Source organism: Aethalodelphis obliquidens, unplaced genomic scaffold, assembly GCF_003676395.1.
Source record: "Aethalodelphis obliquidens isolate GAN/ISIS:26980383/991018 unplaced genomic scaffold, ASM367639v1 scaffold3, whole genome shotgun sequence".
Classification (NCBI taxonomy): Eukaryota; Metazoa; Chordata; class Mammalia; order Artiodactyla; family Delphinidae; genus Aethalodelphis; species Aethalodelphis obliquidens.
This window is the reverse complement of record NW_020837947.1, coordinates 52,853,988-52,875,188: the sequence shown is the minus strand read 5'-3', so window position 1 is coordinate 52,875,188 and position 21,201 is coordinate 52,853,988. Positions and strand designations below refer to the sequence as shown.

Sequence of the window (21,201 nt, the reverse complement as noted above, 5' to 3'; positions counted from 1 at the left end):
AAGGACCCTGGGGCCAGGACTCCCAGCTCTGGCCAGTTACTGGGGCAGTGACCCCAGTGAAAGACAGTGAGTAGGAAACACACTCTAAATGCCTGTTTATCTAGAATAATTGAGACATCAAACCCTCCAATAGCAGACTGAAATAAGTATAGGACACAGGCTGGCTACTGTTGGGAGAAAGGGTGCCGAGTGCCTGACTTTAATTCTTCTGTTTGGGGCAGAAGTGGCACCTTGGGGGAGGCTGGGTTAAACCTAAAGGTACTGGTACTTAATATATTTGATGGATACTTTCTGTTTATAGATCCATCGGGGTCAGTCCAGGTTAGCCCACTGCATATTCACTCTGTAACATGAATTCCTGTAGTCTAATGATGCTTTGTGTCCTGTCTGAATTGGTTTGCTTAAGTACAAGGAGAGGGGAAGGGATTGGAGAAACCATCCTAGAGTCATGAATCAGAGAGGACTGGTCAGGTGATCTCTGGGGAATAATTTCGAAGTTTAAGGGCAAAAGAGAACTGAATTATGGAATTCCCTTAAGACCACACGAGGTGTCTGCACTTGACATGGGTCTCCTGATTAAACTGTTTTAACAAGGCTATTCTAGCAATAGGAAAGAGGCAGGGACGATCAGCTAGAATATTCCTGCTATATATAATCTGAATAAATGTAAGGAGGTGAAAGAAATGGGAGTTAGGAGGAAGGGGCAACCCTAGAGGTTGCTAAAGAATCATCAGAGGAATCTGGAAAATCGGATATGCAAAAAGAAGGCAAAAGGAATTTGTGAAGATGACCCATGTAGATACTGTTTCATCCGATTATAGGTTGGGTTTTAAGGTTATTAAGAGAAAAAAACCCCACAAACTAAAACAAGTCCCTCAAAAATTGTTTGCACTCCTTGGTTATTTACCCAATGGAGTCGAAAACATGTCCACACAAGAACCTGTACACAGATGTTTACAGCAGCTCTATTAATGATTGCCAAAAGTTGGGAGCAACCAAGATGTCCTTCAGTAGGTGAATGTGTAAATAAACTGTGGGACATCCAAGCAATGGAATATTACTCAGTGCTAGAAAGAAATAAGCCACCAAGCCATGGAACAACCTTAAACTCATATTACTAAGTGAAGGAGCCAACCTGAAAAGGCTACATAATCTAAGAGTCCACTACATGACATTCTGGAAAAGGCAAAGCTATGGAGATAGTGAAAAGATCAGTGGTTGTTAGGGTCTTGGCGGGGGGAAGGGATGAAAAGGGCTGAGCACAGAGGCTTTTAAGGGCACTGAAAACACTCTGCACGGTATCATAATGATGGATACACGTCGTCATACATTTCTCCAAGCTTAGAATGTACAGCACCAAGAGTGACTCCTAAGGTAAGTCACGGACTTCAGGCAACTATGACGTGTGTCCATGCAGGTTCATCAGTTGTCACAGGGGATGTACCCTGTAGCACGGATGCTGATGACGGCAAAGGTAGTGCATGTGTGGGGCAGAGAGTGCATAGGAAATCTCTGTACCAGCCCTTCAGGTTTGCTGTGGACCTAAAACTGCTCTAAAAAAATAAAGTCTTGAAACATTTTTATGCCTTTCCCAAAGAGCCTGGGAAAGGTTCTTTGATTTCTTCTCCCTGTCTCTCAGAGCCATGCAGCTGGGACGCCTGTACTGGATTATTACAACACACGCAAGTCTGGAGTGAGCCTTAGACAACGCTCCAAGGTTCCATGAGTACAGAATCAGTCGGCTCGACCACTAAGTGGTTTGAGCCACAGGGAATAAGTGTATCGTGCTCCAAACTGCCCTGGCTGCCTCTGTTCTTCCAAGTGCGACTCAAGGTACAAATGGCTTGGCTCAAGACGTGTCTTCACTATGTACCTCCATGGGAAACGGTCAGCTGGTGTTCACCTGCCAGACGTACCACGTGTCCACAGCAGCTGGCACTGCAGGTATTTTTGGCCCCAGGGCTTTATTTATAATTTAGTGTCTCTGCTGTTTACTGCAGTAGTGGACAGCCAATCTTCAGAGACCAGCGCCAGACAGCCTTTGAGCGGACATGCATGTATGTGGGAGTGTACATGTACACACTGCCATTCCTGCTTTCGAGGAATCTAGTTTAATTGTCTGATGGCCATTTTTACATTTGGATAAGAAGGCCTGAGTCTGGAAGCCCCGTTCTCCGGTTTTAGATATCAAATTACATGAAGGAGAGAAAAGAAAAAGCAGGAGGCAAAATGAATAAGCAAAGACAAAGGAGAAGAACAAAGCACGGCAGCACCAAATTAAAGCTTGCTCAGGAGCGTCCTGTCCATACAGCACTGACAACACACTCCTCCTTCCAAACCGCACGGCCACGGTCACGGATAGGATTTCACTGCTTGGTACAGAACTCATCATTTTATGCTGGGACAGTGAGCCCTTTCAGCCCTGGGTAATGATGAACTTGTTCCTGAAATAAATGGCCACATGGGGTCACTGAAGGTGGTTTACAGGCCTCTGGGGACTCTGGCTTTTATGAAGAGCAGGTGAGTCAGCGCTGCTCTGTTGTCCTCATTGCCCTTTATCCATTATCACTGTTTCAAGGCTATGAGGTTTTCCAAAGTCAAATTTCTGGAACCAGTGTAAGTTGAGGAAATAAAGTGTGGATCCCACGGCAGTGGTTGAGAATGGCTCTCTGGAGGAAAGCTACTTCTCTTGGTTCCTGTCCACTGGCTGCCGCTGTCCCCCAAGCCCCAGGGGAGGAGGGGTGAGGCTCGAGACACCCTGATGTGAGGTTCTTGACCTGTCAGTTCCAGACTCCTGGCCCTGGGCATGGTTTCCACATCTCTTTGAGATCCTCTGAAAGGCACATGGGCAAGTAAAGCTTGCTAGGTGTTCCAGAGATACCATCAGCCACACGTACAGAGCATCATTCTTTTGGTTTTAATAACCCTGACGGCAACCTGTCATGACGATAAGATTCCTTAAAGACTGCCTGCTCTGTGACTCAGAGGCACGAAAAAAAAAAGTGTATCAGGCATCACTGTCACCTGCCAAACCCCAGGAGGAGGACAAGGCCACTTGTGCACCTGCCGGGCTCTCCCCTACGTCTGCTTTATTTGCTGAGGACCAAACTATTGCAACAAAACCGGGTAGGACAAAAAGGACGATGAAGGAGCTCAAAAAACAAACAAGGAAAGTGCAGACATCTTTTCAGCCAGACTGCTTTCAGGATAGGGTCTACCCAGTCAACGGTACACTGCCAACTGAGCCAGGCTCCTGGGATAAATCAGGGTATGTGTTATGGCTTCAGCTGTAACAGAAACACTGCAGCCAAGTGGAGAAAGGGGAAAAAACCGAAACAAGCAAAATGAGTGTGACCAACTTAAAAAAAAACAAGTTATACAGAAAGCTATGTTTAGTTTGGGGAAAATTAACTGATACCGTAAAATTGCAATTTACAAGTGTTTCCTTTTCTACTAGAACCAAGTAACAAATTCCGCCCCCCCATATGATGTAAGACTAAACTTTCACAATTATATTTTAATCCAGTTTAACAAGAGCAGAATTTATTCTCAGTTTTAAAACAATTTATTAATGTCAGATGTGACTACAGATTTTTATGTAACACTTTTAGTTATTTGCACTGTGTGTGTTTTGTAGACCAAAGGCTGACTCTAAGGTTATACTTGTTCATACTAATTTTTCACATCAACCTAGAACAACAGATGGTCCTGTCCCTGGAAGAGAGACTCAGGATATAAGATTAATGAGAGTGCAGTTTTAGGTGTTCGTGTTTCCCTTTGTTCTGAGCGTCTGTTTTACTGTTTTATTCCCACTAAGTACTTTTGGCTGTAATACAGCATAGGTGATTTTCAATAACGCAGCACTGTATTTCGATTTCTCAAAAGAAACCCAAACGTGAGTCTGATTTTTAAATTGGACAACATTGGTGGAAAGACTCTCACCTGGAGATAAAAAGGAAGTAAACTGATAGAAGATTTCGGTGTCCTTCTTCTGACCGCTGTACCCCACGACGCTGCCGACCTCAAGCGGGAAGGTCTTGAGGAGAGCACCGGTGGCTAGGTCGTGAAGCTGCAGAGTGTTCTTCACGTTATGGAGGTAGCATAACACCAAAAAGTTGGACCTGACGCAAGCTACCCACTCTGAAAAGATAACAACAGATAAAGCATAATGTGGTTTTGAAAATTAGCCCAAAATATACTCATGTCACCGAACAATAGTTCTTGAGTTCAATCAACACTGTGCTCTGCGGCAGTGAGACTTGCAAGTGATTTTATAATTGGTGTTAATCATGCATCATGTTTTCAGCGTATCCCTTTAATAAATCACTGCCACTGTCATCTCCAGAGGTAACAAGATAGTCTCCACCTGGGGCCAGGAGCTTTGGATGATTTAGATAACGTGTGTAATACAAATAACCCTGCTTACCTATTTTGTGTCCAATATCATGCTACAGGAGGTATAAGAAGGAAAACAACAAAGCCCGAATCACGATCCACATCTGTCAGGATCGTTTATTCAACAAACTGTATTAAATGTAAATGTATGTGCCAGATACCCTACAGGGTGCTGGACGGACCACCAAGAAGATGAGGTCATTTCTGTCCTTGAGACACAATCGCGTAAAAATACAAGTAGTAACTTGTAAACAAGGGTGAGTGAGTGGTTGGTTGGGACCCCAAATAAGAGAGAGCCCTTGAGCAAATGCTGAATTATGTCTGGAGGGCAGGGGTGTGAAGGCGGGGGGCCTGGTGGTGTCGGGAACAGGACAGCTCTCTGGGGGACGAGAAGGTGGGAAAACATGACTCAAGGAATGAAGGCCAGAGCTGGGGATGAGGAGAGAGAAAAGGAACATGAATGAACCAACAGCAGGAAGGAAGGGAGCGAGGGAAGGAGACTGGGAGAAAGAACGAGGTAGAGATCCATTTTCAAGAAGAAGAAAACCGGGCTTCCCTGGTGGCGCAGTGGTTGGGAGTCCGCCTGCTGATGCAGGGGACACGGGTTCGTGCCCTGATTGGGGAAGATCCCACTTTGTGGCTGGGCACGTGAGCCATGGCCGCTGAGCCTGCGCGTCCGGAGCCTGTGCTCCGCAACGGGAGAGGCCACGGCAGTGAGAGGCCCACACACCGCAAAAAAAAAAAAAAAAAGAAGAAGAAGAAGAAGAAAACTGCTGCTCCATTCGGGGGTGGGCGGGGGCAGTAGTGGTGGTTTGATGGGGGACTGGGTGAGCCAGGTAGGGGCGAGTTTAGGCCTTTCTGACTCAGCCGTTACTGAGGAGCTACTGTTGGAGAGAAGGGTGACACACATAAAGATGGCATCAGATGTATGCATCCGACGACTGACCAGAGAACAACAGAGGTGCACAGAGGGTGGAGGGGAGACCCGAACACACAACTGTAAGAAGCCGGGCAGAACACCATATCAAGCTGGGGATAAAGTCTGGAGGAGGGGGCAAAGAAACAAAAGGCATCTCCCAGGAAGACTCACCAGGACGTGGCAAGTGTGGGGACAGGAAAGTGAGGCAGAGACAGGAGGCCCCTCCGTGTCCAGGGCTGCAGCTTCAGTATGGTACCGTCCGAGACGGAGCTGGGAGAGCAGAGGTGAGTGAGCAGAGGAGGAAAGGAGAAAGCAGGGGGGCAGGCACCAAGCACAATCCATCGTGCTCTGGATGAGATGCGCCAGCGCTAAGGACAGGCCATCCGGAGGGAGAGATGCTTTAGTAAATGGAAGCAAGGACAGGGCTGCAGGGAACAGCTCTAGCGCGTGGAAAAGAAAAGCCTTTCTTGGGTCTCATGGTGGGATGCAGGGCAAGGGGCTCTTGACACTGCTTATTTTTAAACCCAAGAAACTAGTAGTTCACGCATATAACGTTATGAATGATCAACAAGACACAGGCCAGAGGGAGCTCTGAGGATCCCCAGGGGCCTCAGTCTCGGCGGGTGGTTTAGATTACTACCGCAAACTTTTCCTCAAGTCAGGATAGAAGGAAGAACTCTTACACCTGAAAGTAATTTGCTCGTCCAATACGACTTTCTAAATGCTTCAATCGAGCAATATATGTCATGTGGCTTTAATGTTTTAAGGGAAGTAAGGGGAAAAAACTGAAGTAAATTATTTCTGTCCCAAAATAATCCATCTGTGTTAACTACGAGTACATCAGAATTCTAAAACAGACGAAGTGAATAAGAAAAGGACAAGGTGATTTGTAGACTGTCGTTAATAAAAGCTCTGACTTTACAGCTGTACTTTATGACTCATCTCTAGTTTTTATTCTCAATAGGGCGTTCTGTGCTAATGACACACTGCAAATTCAACTGTGCTTCTCTTTGAATTGATGAGTTCTGTGAATATGGAAGGTTTCCCCTTTCCAGTCTAAAGAACTTACAACCTTTTAGAGGAAAGGTTATAAAAATATAACCTTGATTTGCATTTCATTAGATCTGCAAGTGAGATAGGATGTCACCTTAAGGTACAGTTAAAACTGCCTTGGGGGGCTTTCAAAGGCAGAAAATTCACACGCCTTGGGAAATATTTGTATCTCTGATGCTTCCCTACGTGAGAATCGCTGTTCCAACCTGACTCGAACCTGAAAAACACCCAGGGCACTCGCTGTTCAGGAAGACATGCCCACCAAGTCTCCCCTGGACCCACCAAGGCCTGAGGGCCCCTCCTGTGGCACTTAGGAAGCACTCACTAAATGCTGGCTCTTACCACCCTTAGGGGGGACATTCTGTCTCAGTTTGGACAGAAGTCATCAGGTTACCAAAGTCGCATGAAGGTGTTCATGGAAAAGGCAGAAAACCTGTTCTAGGATTCGTGGGTCCCTCAACCAAATATACGAGGGTCAGAGACGAAATGGAAGGTTCTGAGGACACAGGGTGAAGCGATTTCCTTGGAAAGAGCCCCTGTCATGCTGTAAGTCCCCCTCCCCGCTGGGGAAAACCCCAGCCTGAGAGAGACAGAGCACCAGTGCCTAATCCGAAGCTGAGAAGCACGTATGGCCTGTGGACTGTGGAGGAGCCCGGGATGGGCTGCTGCCCTGGGGCTGCAAATGGGGGTTGTGTAGGAAAGAGCATGGGTGGGGCTGCCTTGGGTCCTGTCTGACAGAACTGCCTGAGGTGTTGCAGACCTCTTTACAGAAGCAGGCGGAGGGATGAGCCAGAAGCCCAGGGGTGAAGGGGATCCCAGGCCAACACCCAGAGCAGCGCTTCCTCCAGGGCCAAGGGAACTGCCCAAGCAAGGGCCCGGCGGGAGCGCCCTTGGGAAGCGCTCAGAGACTCAGCTGTAATCAGCTGACCACCTTCTGCTCTACCCGCTAAGCAAGGCCAGGCTGAAATATCTGCAGGCATAGAGCACACTGCCTTGAGCCAGTGCGGAAGACGTCCTTACTTTTCCAGGATGTGCACCTGGATCTGACTCCAATACTTGTGCCTTAATTCACTGAAAAACCCATGCCAGGACTGCTTTATGTGACAACGGGCCACTCTGCAGCTCTCAAAAGGAATTATTTTCCTGATTATATACACCTTATACCTTCCCATTTGGGGATGGCCCTAGATTTTATCCCCATTCAACCCATCAGCAGAAGTTCACCTCCACAAGCAAACTCTGCACTGGCTTGAACGTACTCGACTCTCCTTTTGCGTCAAAAAGTGTAACAAAATTAGAGAGTCTCATTTTAAATCCAGCTTTCAGGCAAGAAGTAACTTATAAAGCAGTATATTATTTTTGGAAAAATCACTGAGAAAATCAGTAATGGGAACTTAAAGGAACTCTGAAACATGACAGATAAAGAACTGAGGCTCTCAAGAGGTTACCGTAGCGCAGTGCGCACAGCATCAAGTGCAGTGTATTTCAATTAACTGACAAGAGTCTCTACTCTTTTCCGGTAAGAGGACTGTAAACCCACCCTAAGATCTACAATAGGTGTACTATGAACAGCCAAAGGTTATTCAGAAGCTAAAAGCTAAGGATTCTGAATCCAACTGATTTAAAAAAAAATAACCATTAGTGATTATCAGACAATAACTACACAAAGACAGCCGATATTTTTTTTTCTAATAAAAGACAAGCACTACCTTTGAAGGTCTGGATTCACACCTTCACAACTTTTTGAAGACCCCACACAGTATTGTACTAACTACAAAGATGTCACACAGTAAACACCTAGCTGTGCTACTGAGACATTTCACAATTAGAGGTTGAAGGTTCTTCACCTTCTCACCGGTCACTGGAGAATGAGAGATGCACCAACTTCCTGACGTTCTTACCAGAAACAAAAGCACAACCTCCAAGCGGCACGTACTCTTACCCAAGACGTCTTTCTCGTGCTCAGGAACAAGCACCTTCCACCTGGACTCCTCGGGATCTGTGAAGTCAATGTTGATCAGGCGGTAGTTGGGAGAATGACGATTTGTCTTGAACGTGAACACCGTGCCCTCGTTGGTTACATAGTCATATTCCCCTTCGAAGTTGTCGATCAGCTTCACCCACTTCAGGATTCCTGGTGAGAGACCAAGCACCTCTGTCACCTCTCCAGGGTTTGAAATGGTGTGGTTTGTATGTGGGGGGCGGGGGATGGATCTTTTCTGTCTATAGAACACAAAGCAGACACAATATTTGGAAGACCTAAGGCATGAGAAAGAGCAAGGGCGGATGTGGGTAAATTTTAAGGTTTCCAAATAACGCAAACCTGGCAATGAAGGAGAGTGGAGAATTCTCTCAGCCCATTACCCCACATAATCCGGCACATCCCCTTCTACCTGAGAGGGTCTCAAATCCGAGCACGTCCTTCTACCTCTACTGCCATCACTCCACCCCAAGTCTTTACTTCCCTCTGGTTATGAGCAGTGGCTCACAATTGGGGATGATCTCACCCCCACCAGCGGACTTCTGGAAATGTCTGCAGACCTTTTGGTCGTTACAACTTGGCAAGTGAGAGGAGGGCTACTACGAGCATCTAGTGGGAAGAGGCCAGAGATGCTGCTTCAAGGCACAGGATACCCCTTGGACAAGGAGCCAGCTAGCCCCAGATGTCAGTACGTGGCTGGGAAACCCTGGTGTGCGGCACCAGCTTCCCACCTGCTCTGCCCACTGCCACTCTTGTTCTTCTCGGTAGCAGCCACCACCATGTCTTAATATCCTAAGCTGGTCCCTGTTGGTACCCTTCCTGGAAATTTCCCCACTGCTCTTTGAATCAAATCCAAATTCCTTCTTTCGGTCCCCATGGTCCTGCATGTTACAGTCCTTGCCCACTTAGCTAACCTCAGACGTTCCAACTTTTGCCTCACTCCCTGTCCTCTGGCAACAGTGGCCTTTGTTAGGTTCCTTAAGACATGCTTCACTTCAGGGCCTTGTCACAAGCCGTTTCCCTTGCCTACCCCACTCTCAAATGGCTAGGTACCTCTCACCTGCACCCAGATCATTTCTTCACAGCACTCCTCTCAAGATATATACACCTGAGCCTTGAACAACATGGGTTTCAATTGCGTGGGTTCCCTTATAGGGGGTTATTTTCAATAGTAAATACCGCAGTACTACCTGATCTGCAGTTGGTTGAATCCATGGACGCAGAGGGACCATGTATCCAGGGGGCCAACTGTAACCTCCACGTGGTTCAAGGGTCAACTGTACCTAATTTGCTTGTTTATAATGTCTTTTTTATTCACTATTTAATACTCAGCACCCAGACAGAGTGGCACCTTCAAAGGTGCAAAATAAAATTGGTGTTGAATGCAAGGACGAACACTTTCCAGTCCTTCTGTTCTAAGAACTAGTCTGGAGAAGGTCAACACTACAAAGAGATCTTAAATGTGTCCCCCATCATCATCATTTAAACGGCTCACTAAATGTCACTGTTAATATTAAAAAAAAAAATCCACTGGGAAGACATCTGGTTCATAATGTATCAGACATAAATGTTTAGAGGACATCTCAAAAATCTTATAAACGAAAAAGCTCTATGACTTCTAAATTGCTCAAAGGCAATGCCGGATCTCAGCTATTCTCCAATTAATCTCCTACCTTCGATTTCACAATGAAATTGCTACATTAATTTAGATCGTTCATTTATATTCCTGGCGAGTTTACGTTCATTGTCTCATTCATCTCTATAACATAATATCTTTATATAATTTGTTGTTGAATTAAATTAATCAGGGAAAATATAATCCCATGGTAGAGAGTTTTTCAGTTAGATATAACTGAATGGAAACCCCAGCTCCAACGACAATTTAGCTGTGTGACCTTGAACCATCTCTTTATACCTTGCTGAGCCTCATTTTCTCAACTGTAGACGAGGAACAGCAAGTAAATGTGACAATTATAAAGTGACTGATACCTACCCTACAACAAAAACCTCAACAAATATTATTTTAAAATAAACGGCTGGAATGAAAACTAATAATAAGATAGGCAGTTAAAAAAATCTACAGCTTTTCCACGTTAGCAATACCAGTTGGAAAACATGGTGGGGACAGGGGACCTCATTTATATTAGCAGTAAAATTAATGAATACTTAAGAATGTGCTTAACAAGAAATGTGGACTCTATGAGAAAAGCTCTAAAATTTTTCTAAGGAATCTTAAAAAACAACAACAAACAAAACCTGGATAACTGGAAACACATACCATATCCCTAGATAGGAAGACTCAGTATTTCAAAGGTGCAAATAATTCCAGAAGAAATCTACAAATTTAACACAATTCCAATTCCAAAATCCAAATGAGCTTTTTAGGGAATCTGACAACATCATTCTGAAGTTCATCTGGAAGAATAAGCACTTAAGGACAGTTGATACATTTTTGATGACAGAACAAGAAGGAACTTCTTGTGCTGTGATGCTCTGAACAAGCCCCCTCCCTCCTGAAGGAGATTATCACCCTTTTATGATAATCATTTTCTTATTTTTCTTTGTTCGTTTTCTGCCTTAACATGCAGCCACAAACACTACAGTCTAATTTTGCCTCATTTTTGAACTTCTAATAGAATGAAACCATACCACATTATTCTTTTGCGTCTGATTTCTTTCTGTTCTTGATATCTGACCTTACATTATGTTTGTGAGATTATTCATCCTCTGGTTATTGTTACTGACTTCTGGTTAAACCTTACTGTATACAAAGAACATACTCTGTATGATTTCAATCTTTTTAAATCTGTTGAGAAAAGCTTTGTGGCCTAATTTTTTTTTCTTAAATGATTTTAAAATGTTCCTGTATGTGACCAAAAAGAACGTGTATTTTGCAGACCTTCCCTGTGATATGCTAAGAATGTCTACTAAGTAATTTGTTAATCTTTTGTTCAAATCTATATATTTACTGATTTAGAGGGCCATTTTTTCTATCAGTCAAAGAAAAGGTCTGTTAAAATGTTTCTCTATGATTGTAGATTTGTCCATTATTATTTGTATTTCTGTTAACTTTTACTCTCTGTATTTTGAAATCATGCTCTTAGATATATACAGTTAGAATTATTATATCTAAATAGAACTGAATTGAACCTTTTATGATTATAGAGTTTTATCTCTAGTAATGCATTTTGCTTTGAAGTTTACTTAGATATTAAGGCAGCTATATCATTTTCGTTTTTACATCTTTGGCCAGTTGTCTTCTGCAGACTGGAGGGCCCCAATTTGCTCTTCTCTGTGTCTCTTAACCACTCATATGCTTTCCACCTCTTGGTGGGCTGCATTCTATGTAATTTATTTTAATATTCATTTCACTAATTCTCTCTTCAGCTATGTCTAATCTCTTCTTTAATCTAATAACTTAATTTTTAATGTTAACCATTTTTCTATTTTTAGAAGTTCTACTTCATCCTCTTCCAAATAGGTTTGGTCATTATTGACAATATCTTGTTTCTTGCTTATGTTTCCAAGCTTCTCATTTATTTTTTTTAAAAAGCAGCATCACTATTTTAAAAAGTGTATTTACACACTTATTTTACAGTAGAAATCTGATAATTCCACTCTGGTGTGACTCTGCTGGCTCTACTTCTCATGCTGGTGAATTTCTTCATCTGCTCTGTGATTTCTGATTGTGAACTGACTTCCCTTGGAACACTATCTGTGAGAATTCTTGAAGGCCTGGGTTGAAGGGACACTATTTCAGATAAGATGTGTATATGGCTTCTGTTTGCCTCTTGGGAGGCAACCAACCTGGGAGCACTTTAAATTCTTGGCATGAGGATTTTTGGACCTCATCGAGACAATCAATTCAACTTGCACCCACGTGAAGGTCAGCCCTTCTCATGTTTTAGGAGAATTCACATCCTGCCTCCAAGGTAGGGACAAACCTCCCAGGCAGGTTTCCTTACTATACCCTGCCTCTCCCCTCCTCCCTGGCTCCAACACTGGCGGGTTTATTTCTCAATGATCCTCACACCACCACCAAAGGGAAGCTCAGCCTCAAGGCCCAGCAGAAACATTCTGGGACAATCCAGCTTATTTCCCAGGACTCCTGCTTTCATTTTGTCTTTGGTCTTTACGATTTCTCGTCCTTTGTGCCAATTAGCAATATACTTAGTAAGATGCTTTATTAACTCTTTACAACATTTCAGTTGTTTCAACTGGAAGATTATTCAGAGTGTATCGTCTGCTACACTCCTACAAACAGAAATCCTTACAATTAATTTCCATAAACAATTAAGTTCTGCATCTGAGCCAAACATTTTCTTGTCCAGTGACAAACTGCTAACCTCAAAAGCAGGTGATCCATTCAAAGAAAACTGCATCTTAGTTTACATAAAACAATACTTTAAAAGGAAAAGAAACCCAAAGACTATTCCTTATAAGAATAAGTTAAAAAATTAGTTGGTAATGCAAAATTTGCAGATAGTCAGAAAGCTACATTTGTTTATAATAAGAATGATGAAACACAATTTTCTGGACTGTGACATTTGTAGACACAGAGTCTTGGTTCAGGGAAATGTCAGATTCTTTAAGTGTTCCCCTGACAATAAAACATCTTCTGATGTGAAACCTTTACTTCTCAAAGTAACCATCTTACGGTTTCTGCCGAAAAGGTCTTTCAGCCATTGCAGTGGTATTTATTATGACCCTACCTCCCCCTGCCTGCAAAAAAGTCACGGAAACATCCACCAAAGGCAAAACACAGCAGAAATTTCCTTCAGTACCTCTGTATAGTCAGGTGAGCCTGAAGATGTGGTGCACTTGTTTTAAATAACCCAGCTCCAAAGAGCACCAAAACAATAAAAAAGTTTGTGGCCATTATCTGCTACCAATTTCTGAAGCATTAACTTTAGTCATAAATACACACAAGTCACATATTCATGCAGACTTAGGAATGTGGCTGGATTTTTACAAATCCATTAAAATCTGAAAAGCTGTTCAAAGTACAGGCTCACAGGGCAGCATATTTAAAATGAGGACTCATGAAATCCTTTGGCTCTCCGGAAACCTTTGCTCCTCAGGCTTTGGCCACAAGATAATTTAAGAGAAAAGGTATTCCAGTTGAACAATGGGGCTCATTCAGTTTTGCTATTCACACATTAAAACACTGTTGATTTAATGGGAAATAGGAAAGGTACTTAAAAAAAAGAGATGTGGCTAGACTCTCCAACCATCTCACTTTTTGCCCACTTTTTCTGAGGTCTTTTTGTCTGTAACTGGTATCCTTCCCTCTGAAGCCAACAGAATTCGATTCCCAAACTTCTCCACATTCAAGTTAAAATTACTTTTTTTTTTTTTTTGCCGTATGTGGGCTTCTCACTGCTGTGGCCTCTCCCGTTGCGGAGCACAGGCTCCGGATGCGCAGGCTCAGCGGCCATGGCTCACGGGCCCAGCCGCTCCGTGCCATGTGGGATCTTCCCGGACCGGGGCACGAACTCATGTCCCCTGCATCGGCAGGACTCTCAACCACTGCGCCACCAGGGAAGCCCTAAAATTACTTTTTATAAACCTGCTTCTTGGTGGGGGAATGATTTGTTTACTGAGTGAAGGTGAGCTTAGAATAAGTAATCTAAAGCTTTCCATAGAGCAAAGTCGTGACTTGGATTGCTTTCTTTGAAAATCAGTGGTATTAACTACATCGCCTAGAAAACGTTTTGTAAGCTCTCTTGTGATAGGAGCTAAAAATTGCGCTTACATTTGACAAAAGAGAGGGTCTGGCCTCTAACAACAGTAACTGATGCAGACATGCACAGCTCATGCTCTAGGGCTGAGGAGAGCAGAAGTCTGCTGTCCTCTCTGGCCTGATGCCTTCATTCTGTCACAACTGCCACATGGTGAAGGTTAGAGCATGGGCGTGGAATTCAACTGACCTGGGTCTGAATCTTACAATGGCATCAGGAAAGCTAATTGGCCTCACCAGCCTCAGCTTCCTTGGGATAACAACATGTGCTCCTCAGAGGTTGTTAAGAAGACAGTGAAATATCGACACGCATAGCTCAGAACCTGGCACACAGGAAATGCTACATAAACAATACTTACTACCATCCCAAATAACCCCAGCGTTCTTCAAGTGACAAAAATAAGCTGAACGTGGCTTCTGAACAGCACTGTTTGCTAACGGCGAACTAATAAAATCTAGTTTCCATCTCTCAGGGCACATAGCCATTTTCCTAGAAAAAGCCTTTATAATCACTAACTTAAAAATTAGTAAAATTATTACTTTTATCACTAGTACTTCATATTTTACTTCAAAATTCATGTTTTGCTTATTTTTATACTGTCTTTCGACGTTCCAATTCTTTTGGGTTGTTGGCATTCCCTCTCTGAAACACAGACTTATTTTCTAATAATTCCCTGCCTTTCACAGAAGCCCTCCTCCCCTGTTGGTCTGACTTTTAACACCCCGATGACTTTGCTAAACTTTAGACAACTCATCTGTTTCAAGCTTCTGGAATGTTTATCTCCTCCTTTCCTCTCCATCTCCAAAAGATGTCCAGCCCCACCAGGCATGAACATGGGAGTCAAAATTGTCCCAGCTACCTAGAAACAAGAGGTCATCTGCCTCGTAATGCCAGAGATGGCTGAGTGAACAATTTAAGTGTCTGATAAACACTGAGCTTCCTTTTGTAGTTCTATGTTAGCACGTAGGGTAGATTGATTTCTCATGCAGGAGAAAGCCAGTTTTCTTTAAAGACATGAAAGCATTAAAATGAACACATGGTGAGTGCTGAAAATGATCAAACTTTCAGCAAAAAAGGAAAAAGCTGACAGACAGGTTAGTGAAAGTCTGGGTGAGGTATAGGATATACTGCTATTTCCTTACAAAAATCAGTATGTCAGCATCACCCATCTTTTCCCCCTAAACCCTTCATAAATGCTGTGACATGAGCAAAGACCGTTTCAGGTCTGTTTTAAGGATAGCTACACTGAAAAAGAAGGGTGTTAAATTACCAACAACAAGGATTTTAGACATTTATAGTTCTTTGCACCTAACAATTACTTCCTACGGATTCTATTTAAAAACCTCTGATATAGTTGTACGTTAATTCAGAATAGGGACAAATGGTCAGTGTCTCTTGCTGCTGACTAGCCTATAAAATAGAGAATAAAGTATCTGACCTTCTACAGAAAAATGAAAGAACCCAAAAGAAAAGAGAACGAACAAAAGAGACAACAGAGGGACTTTCACGGTGGTCCAGTGGTTAAGAATCTGCCTACCAGTGCAGGGGAGGCAGGTTCAATCCCTGGTCGGGGAACTAAGATCCCACATGCTGCGGGGCAACTGAACCTGCGCGCCGCAACTACTGAGCCTGTGTGCCACAACTAGAGAGAAGCCCGTGTGCTGAAACAAAAGATCCCGCATACCGCAATGAAAATCCCATGTGCCTCAACTAAGACCTGATGCAGCCAAATAAATAAATAAATATTTTAAAAAAAGACAGACAACAGAGAGAAGTGAGTCTAGGGTTTCCAAACTCCAGAGAGGTCCTAACTCTGAGCCTGGGCATGTATGCTTGACGACAGCACAACTGATAAGACCTGATGCTGTGCACTGGCCGTCTCATGGCCTCTGTCCAGCCGACGGGGAGCACACACCCGGCGGGGATGGGCTGTCATCACTGCCATCACCCAACACAGCGCCTGGCACAAAGTGGGCACCAATTAATGTCTGCTTCATGACTAAATATAACATTCACACAACCCTTCAGACTGAACCTTACATACACTTCTTGATAATGTAAAGACAACAGAAGTAACCAAATTTAAAAGAAGTTAGTAGTGTCGTCCACTTTTCCAATAAGAATAGTTAGAAATTAATACACTAAGTTAAATATGTGTAAGTGTTGAAAACCATCTTTTATATTTTTAGAGTATAAAATTAACTTTTCTTTCTTTTCATTTTTTTAAAATGAAACTTTATTAGGTGCATTGATTTGGAATTCAGAAACTTTTAAATTGTAGCTCTTCCTCAAAGTATTTATTTATTTATTTTATATATATATATATATATATATATATATATTTTTAGGCTGCGCTGTATAGCATGTGGGATCTCAGTTCCTTGACCCACGCCCCCTGCATTAGAGGTATGGAGTGTTAACCACTGGACCGCCAGGAAGTCCCTAAATTAAGTTTTCATTAAAAATTTTAGAAGCCCACACATTGGAGTGAAAACAGACAACTCTGAGGCCTGATAATTAACTGTAATGTAAAAAATACGTGAAAATTTATTCTAAATTTAGTCTACGTGAAGCAACTCTATGTATTCAAAATATTTATAAGAAATTTAGGAAACAAAATGTGTATGTATGTGTATGTGTGTGTGTGTATATATGTGTGTGTATATATATATATCTCTCTCTCTCTCAAAAGAAATAGCAGTCTTGATTTAGAAAGGTACAGAAAATATAACTAAGAAAATCCAGACAAAATCATTTTCTTGCAAGGTTCAGGATGATTAATTTCAACTAATCTGCATGCATGAATCACATTAAGAATCACAGGAGTCAAGACAGCTGTCTTTTCCATTGCAGAACTAATAAAATGTCATGCCTCCCCGGTGTCCTAAGTGATACCTTGATACCTTTTTACTTTCAACTTTAAATAAGAGAAGCAGAGGGCTTCCCTGGTGGCGCTAGTGGTTGAGAATCTGCCTGCCAATGCAGGGCGTACGGGTTCGAGCCCGGGTCTGGGAAGATCCCACATGCCGCGGAGCAACTGGCCCGTGAGCCACAACTACTGAGCCTGCGCGTCTGGATCCTGTGCTCCGCCACAAAAGAGGCCGCGACAGTGAGAGGCCCGCGCACCGCGATGAAGAGTGGCCCCCGCTCGCCGCAACTACAGAAAGCTCTCGCACAGTAAACGAAGACCCAACACAGCCAAAAATAAATTAATTAATTAAAAAAAAAAAAAATAAGAGAAGCAGAAATCTTCTGCTCATATAATACACAGGACTGGAGAAACATGGTCTGTACTTTTTGATTGTTCTCAGAGTTAAATAAAGGACAAAAGTTTAATTTAAAACAGCGTGGAGGCCAGAAGGGTAAAGATTCAAAATACAAGTAAATTAACAGTCACAGATGGAGGACGGCTTCTCAAGCAGGGCCACCTGAGCACGGGATCCTCAAGGGGTGAGGGAAGTTGCTGGAGACAAGCTGGTGCCCACTTACTATGAGTCTGTGTTAAAGAAAAGTTACTCTGACACTTGTAAAAAGGTAAAGAAGACTTTATTCAGGACTATTGTGATAGGTGTCAAGACTACTGCAATTAGGGACAGACGTCAGGCTGAACTCAAATACAGAAAAGACGGCTGGAGATTTATAGCCGAATGTGCAGAATGAGGGGACTGGTGATCAAAATTCACTAAGAGAAGATACCAGGGTAGGGGGATTCTTGTTGAAGGCAGGTCAAGCATGTGGGGAATGGACAGCGGAATGAGGAATTTGATCAGATATCAGGGGTAAGGGACTGTCTTTAAACTGACTTAGCAGGATTCTCACAACAACTGGGCTATGTAGGCCAAGCAAGGAGGGTGGGGGGCAAGGAACTAAGGCTGAGACCTAATTGAGAAGAGGCTCAGAGGAGCCTGACTAAAGTCTGGTCAAGGAGAGAATCTTTGTTGTCATCAGGCACTGTTCTAGGTGTTGGGGACTCCCAAGAAGAGCAAGACAGACAAGATCCCTGATCTCATGCAGCTCAAAAATACTCACACGGTGTTTTTATATGGAGAGAAAAAGAAATCAGAATAGGGGAAAGGGGAAGAAGGGCCAACTACAGAGGGAAAAGTATCAACCAAAAGCATGAGGAAGCATGGTAACTTCTAGGGCAGAAGTCCCTCTTCTCCCAGAGAAAGCCGATAGTGACTTGGAACACGTCTCTGGCAGCCAGCGCAAAAGAGGGTGTGATATTCTTTGGAGGGGGCCTGCTTAGCCGTTTTGAACACGTGGAAAATTATGCAGATTTCTAATGCCCAGATGATGGGCCTAGTGCCATTTCCATACAGTGGCGAGTGAAGTGAGTCAGGGGAGTTACCTGTTCAGACAGGTAAGGACAGGAGCAGCTACAGGAACTGCAGTTCCTGTGGAAAGGCTACGGCCCATTGTTTGCAAGAAATGTGTTCGTATTACTACTAAGTAAAAATACTGCAAATGCAAATGGCAGAAATGAGGTTCTCCGAAGAGACGCAAAGGGTAACAGGAGAGAGATTAAGCTCACAGAGCAGCACGTAGTAAGAAGGTCAGTCCTTGAACAGAAAATCAAATTGACATGATGAATGTAAATCATAATCAGAGAGAACACTTTTAATTCTCAACATTCTAAGATTTTTTTCCATTCTGTATTTATGTAGTTTTGTTTTCCTTTTATCTTTTTCTATGATATTAAGTAGCCATTGGCCACTTTTTTGCGCTTCTTATTTTAAACTGCACATAGGCAGAAAGGTTTCCTGGGAGACAAAGATGATGGAAATGTTATAAAAGAGCTTAAGTGAAATTATTTAGTTCTCCAGACAGGCAATTTAGTGGTCCCCTAATAAGTAAAAAATTAATGTACAGTAAAATACTGATACATCTCCCTGACTTTAAGGTAAAAATGATTAAAATTATAACAGAAAGACCTGAGGTTATCAAAAGGGATATCAATTTCAGCAATATAACATTAACGATTTTGTAACACTGGATTTAGTTTTCAGTCACCAGCTATTCAGGTTTAACTCACCTACTATTTCAGTTAACTAGCGTATTTAGCATTTAACTTAAATGTTACTTATTCTTCTCCTTAGTTTAAACAGGGAAACAAAAATGCGGGAGCAGTAAGGAAACAGCAAGAAAAAGATCCTAGGTGGCAGTCACAGTCACCAACTGGGCATATGCTCCCTGGAATTCTCAGTTATCAACCTGCAAAATTAAACACATCTCCCATGAGAGGCACACCTCTTCCTGTTTTCTTTGATGTAAGGCCTCTTTTCTGATTATGAATCCGGTTTTACAGAAAACAAGTCAAAATCAAGATCTGTGTTTGGAGCAGCTTCGATACTGAAGATAAATTATTTTTAGGGCATCTTCAATCTATTTTAATCCACTACCTAAAACCATTGTGTAGTGATTCCAAATATTCCCCTTTCAGTCAAAAAACAAAAGGATAAAGAAGGCATGCTTGAGAGCCCACCGTATGCCAGGAACCCTGCTAGGCCCTTTTCTATGCATTTTCATTATTCCTCACAATTCCTCATGAAGTAGGTATCACTGCCTCATTTGTAGTTGTGGAAATATTAAGAGAAAAGGATAACTTTCCCAAGGTCACCAATTATTTAGAGGTAGAGCTGAGATTAAAATTCACATCTGATTTGAAAGCCTTAAGGTTACTGTCTCAATGTACTCAACTGTAATTAATAAGAGCTATTTAAAAAATTTTGATGATTATGATATCCATCTGCTATGTCTCCCGTTATAAACCAAATATACTTAGTGTCTTCAACAGTTAAACTCACACACAGTACTTGTTTTTTTAATCAGTTATAATCATATTATTAACTCATAATGAAGCAGCAATCAATTAAAAAAACAAAAAGACCCAAGATCTCTCTAATCTTGCCCTACACAATGGACTTTTGAACCCATGGATGGAAACTGATTTCCAGTTCATCTTCCTAGTACTGGTCAGTCATTGCAACTGTTGAGAGCTTTCAGAATCCCACGACCATCATTCAAAAGAAGAGCTCCTCTGAGGTTTATGTTACCCACGAGTTTAATACTAATAAAGCAATAATTTAAAAAAGATTACAGGCCCAGCATTACACCCAGAATTTAGCAGCTATCACTGGGAACACTCTCCAAACTGATCCTAACCCATCTGTGTGCAACTCAACAGCTTAAATTCACCTACCTTACTCACTTAAATTCTGCTTTCTTGTCAACAGTATATTATGTATTTTTCTGAATGACACAATGAACTCCACATACTGGTCAGTTTAGTAACCTTCTTATAAAATGACGTCAGGTTAGTATCATAAGACTTATTTGCTCTATTGTCTTCCATGTGGTTTTCCACGAGCTCACTGGGATGGTCTTTTTGTTACTTCAACTTGTCTAGGCTGATGTCCTGAGTTAATCAATCAAACTTTAATCTAGGTGTTACCGTGAAGGTATTTTATGGATATGATTAAAGACCATAATCAGTTGACTTTAACTAAAGGAGATTATCTTAGATAATCTAGGTAGGCCTGAGCCTTCCAGCAGAGCTGAGGCTTCCATGAATAAGAAGAAATTCCACTTGTGGACGGCAGCCTGCCCTTCCTGATGGCCTGCCCTACTGGTTTCAGACTTACTTAGCCAGCCCCATAATCATGTAAGCCAATTCCTTGCAATAAATCTCTTAATATATATATCCTACAAGTTCTGCTTCTCTGGTTAAACCTTGAAGATACTTCACAAACCATCAATATTTCACAAATGTAAAACACCCAGAAATACCTTTAGTAAGAAAGATGTAGTTCCTATGCAACTCAGAGATACAGTCCCAAATAAATTCATAGATTTACACATAGCTCTAGTCAAACATAGCTGGATTTTGTTCAGATCATGGCAAAATAATCTTAAAGTTCCTCTGTAAGAATTTTTAAAGAAAGAGAGAAAAGGAGAACAATTTGGACAAGAATAACTGCTAACGTTTACTGAGTGCTTACTCTGTGCTGGGCTCTTCATCTAAGCTACACAAAACCATCTAAGAAACAGAGAAGACAATGGTCACATAAGCTAAGGAAAGACCAAGTCGGGAAGGGAGGCCAGGACCTGGC

The 21,201-nt window shown here is 42.5% G+C and overlaps 1 protein-coding gene across 1 annotated transcript in view; it reads right to left on the bottom strand.

Moving 5' to 3' along the window:
• Positions 1-21,201, bottom strand: part of PREP (prolyl endopeptidase) — a 134,672-nt gene that overhangs the window by 59,592 nt on the left and 53,879 nt on the right. The window contains exons 8-9 of the mRNA XM_027089613.1: positions 8,310-8,501; positions 3,943-4,140 (exon numbers count right to left, since the gene is read on the bottom strand). Of these exons, the coding sequence (XP_026945414.1) occupies positions 3,943-4,140; positions 8,310-8,501 (390 nt within the window). The remainder of the gene's footprint in view (positions 1-3,942; positions 4,141-8,309; positions 8,502-21,201) is intronic.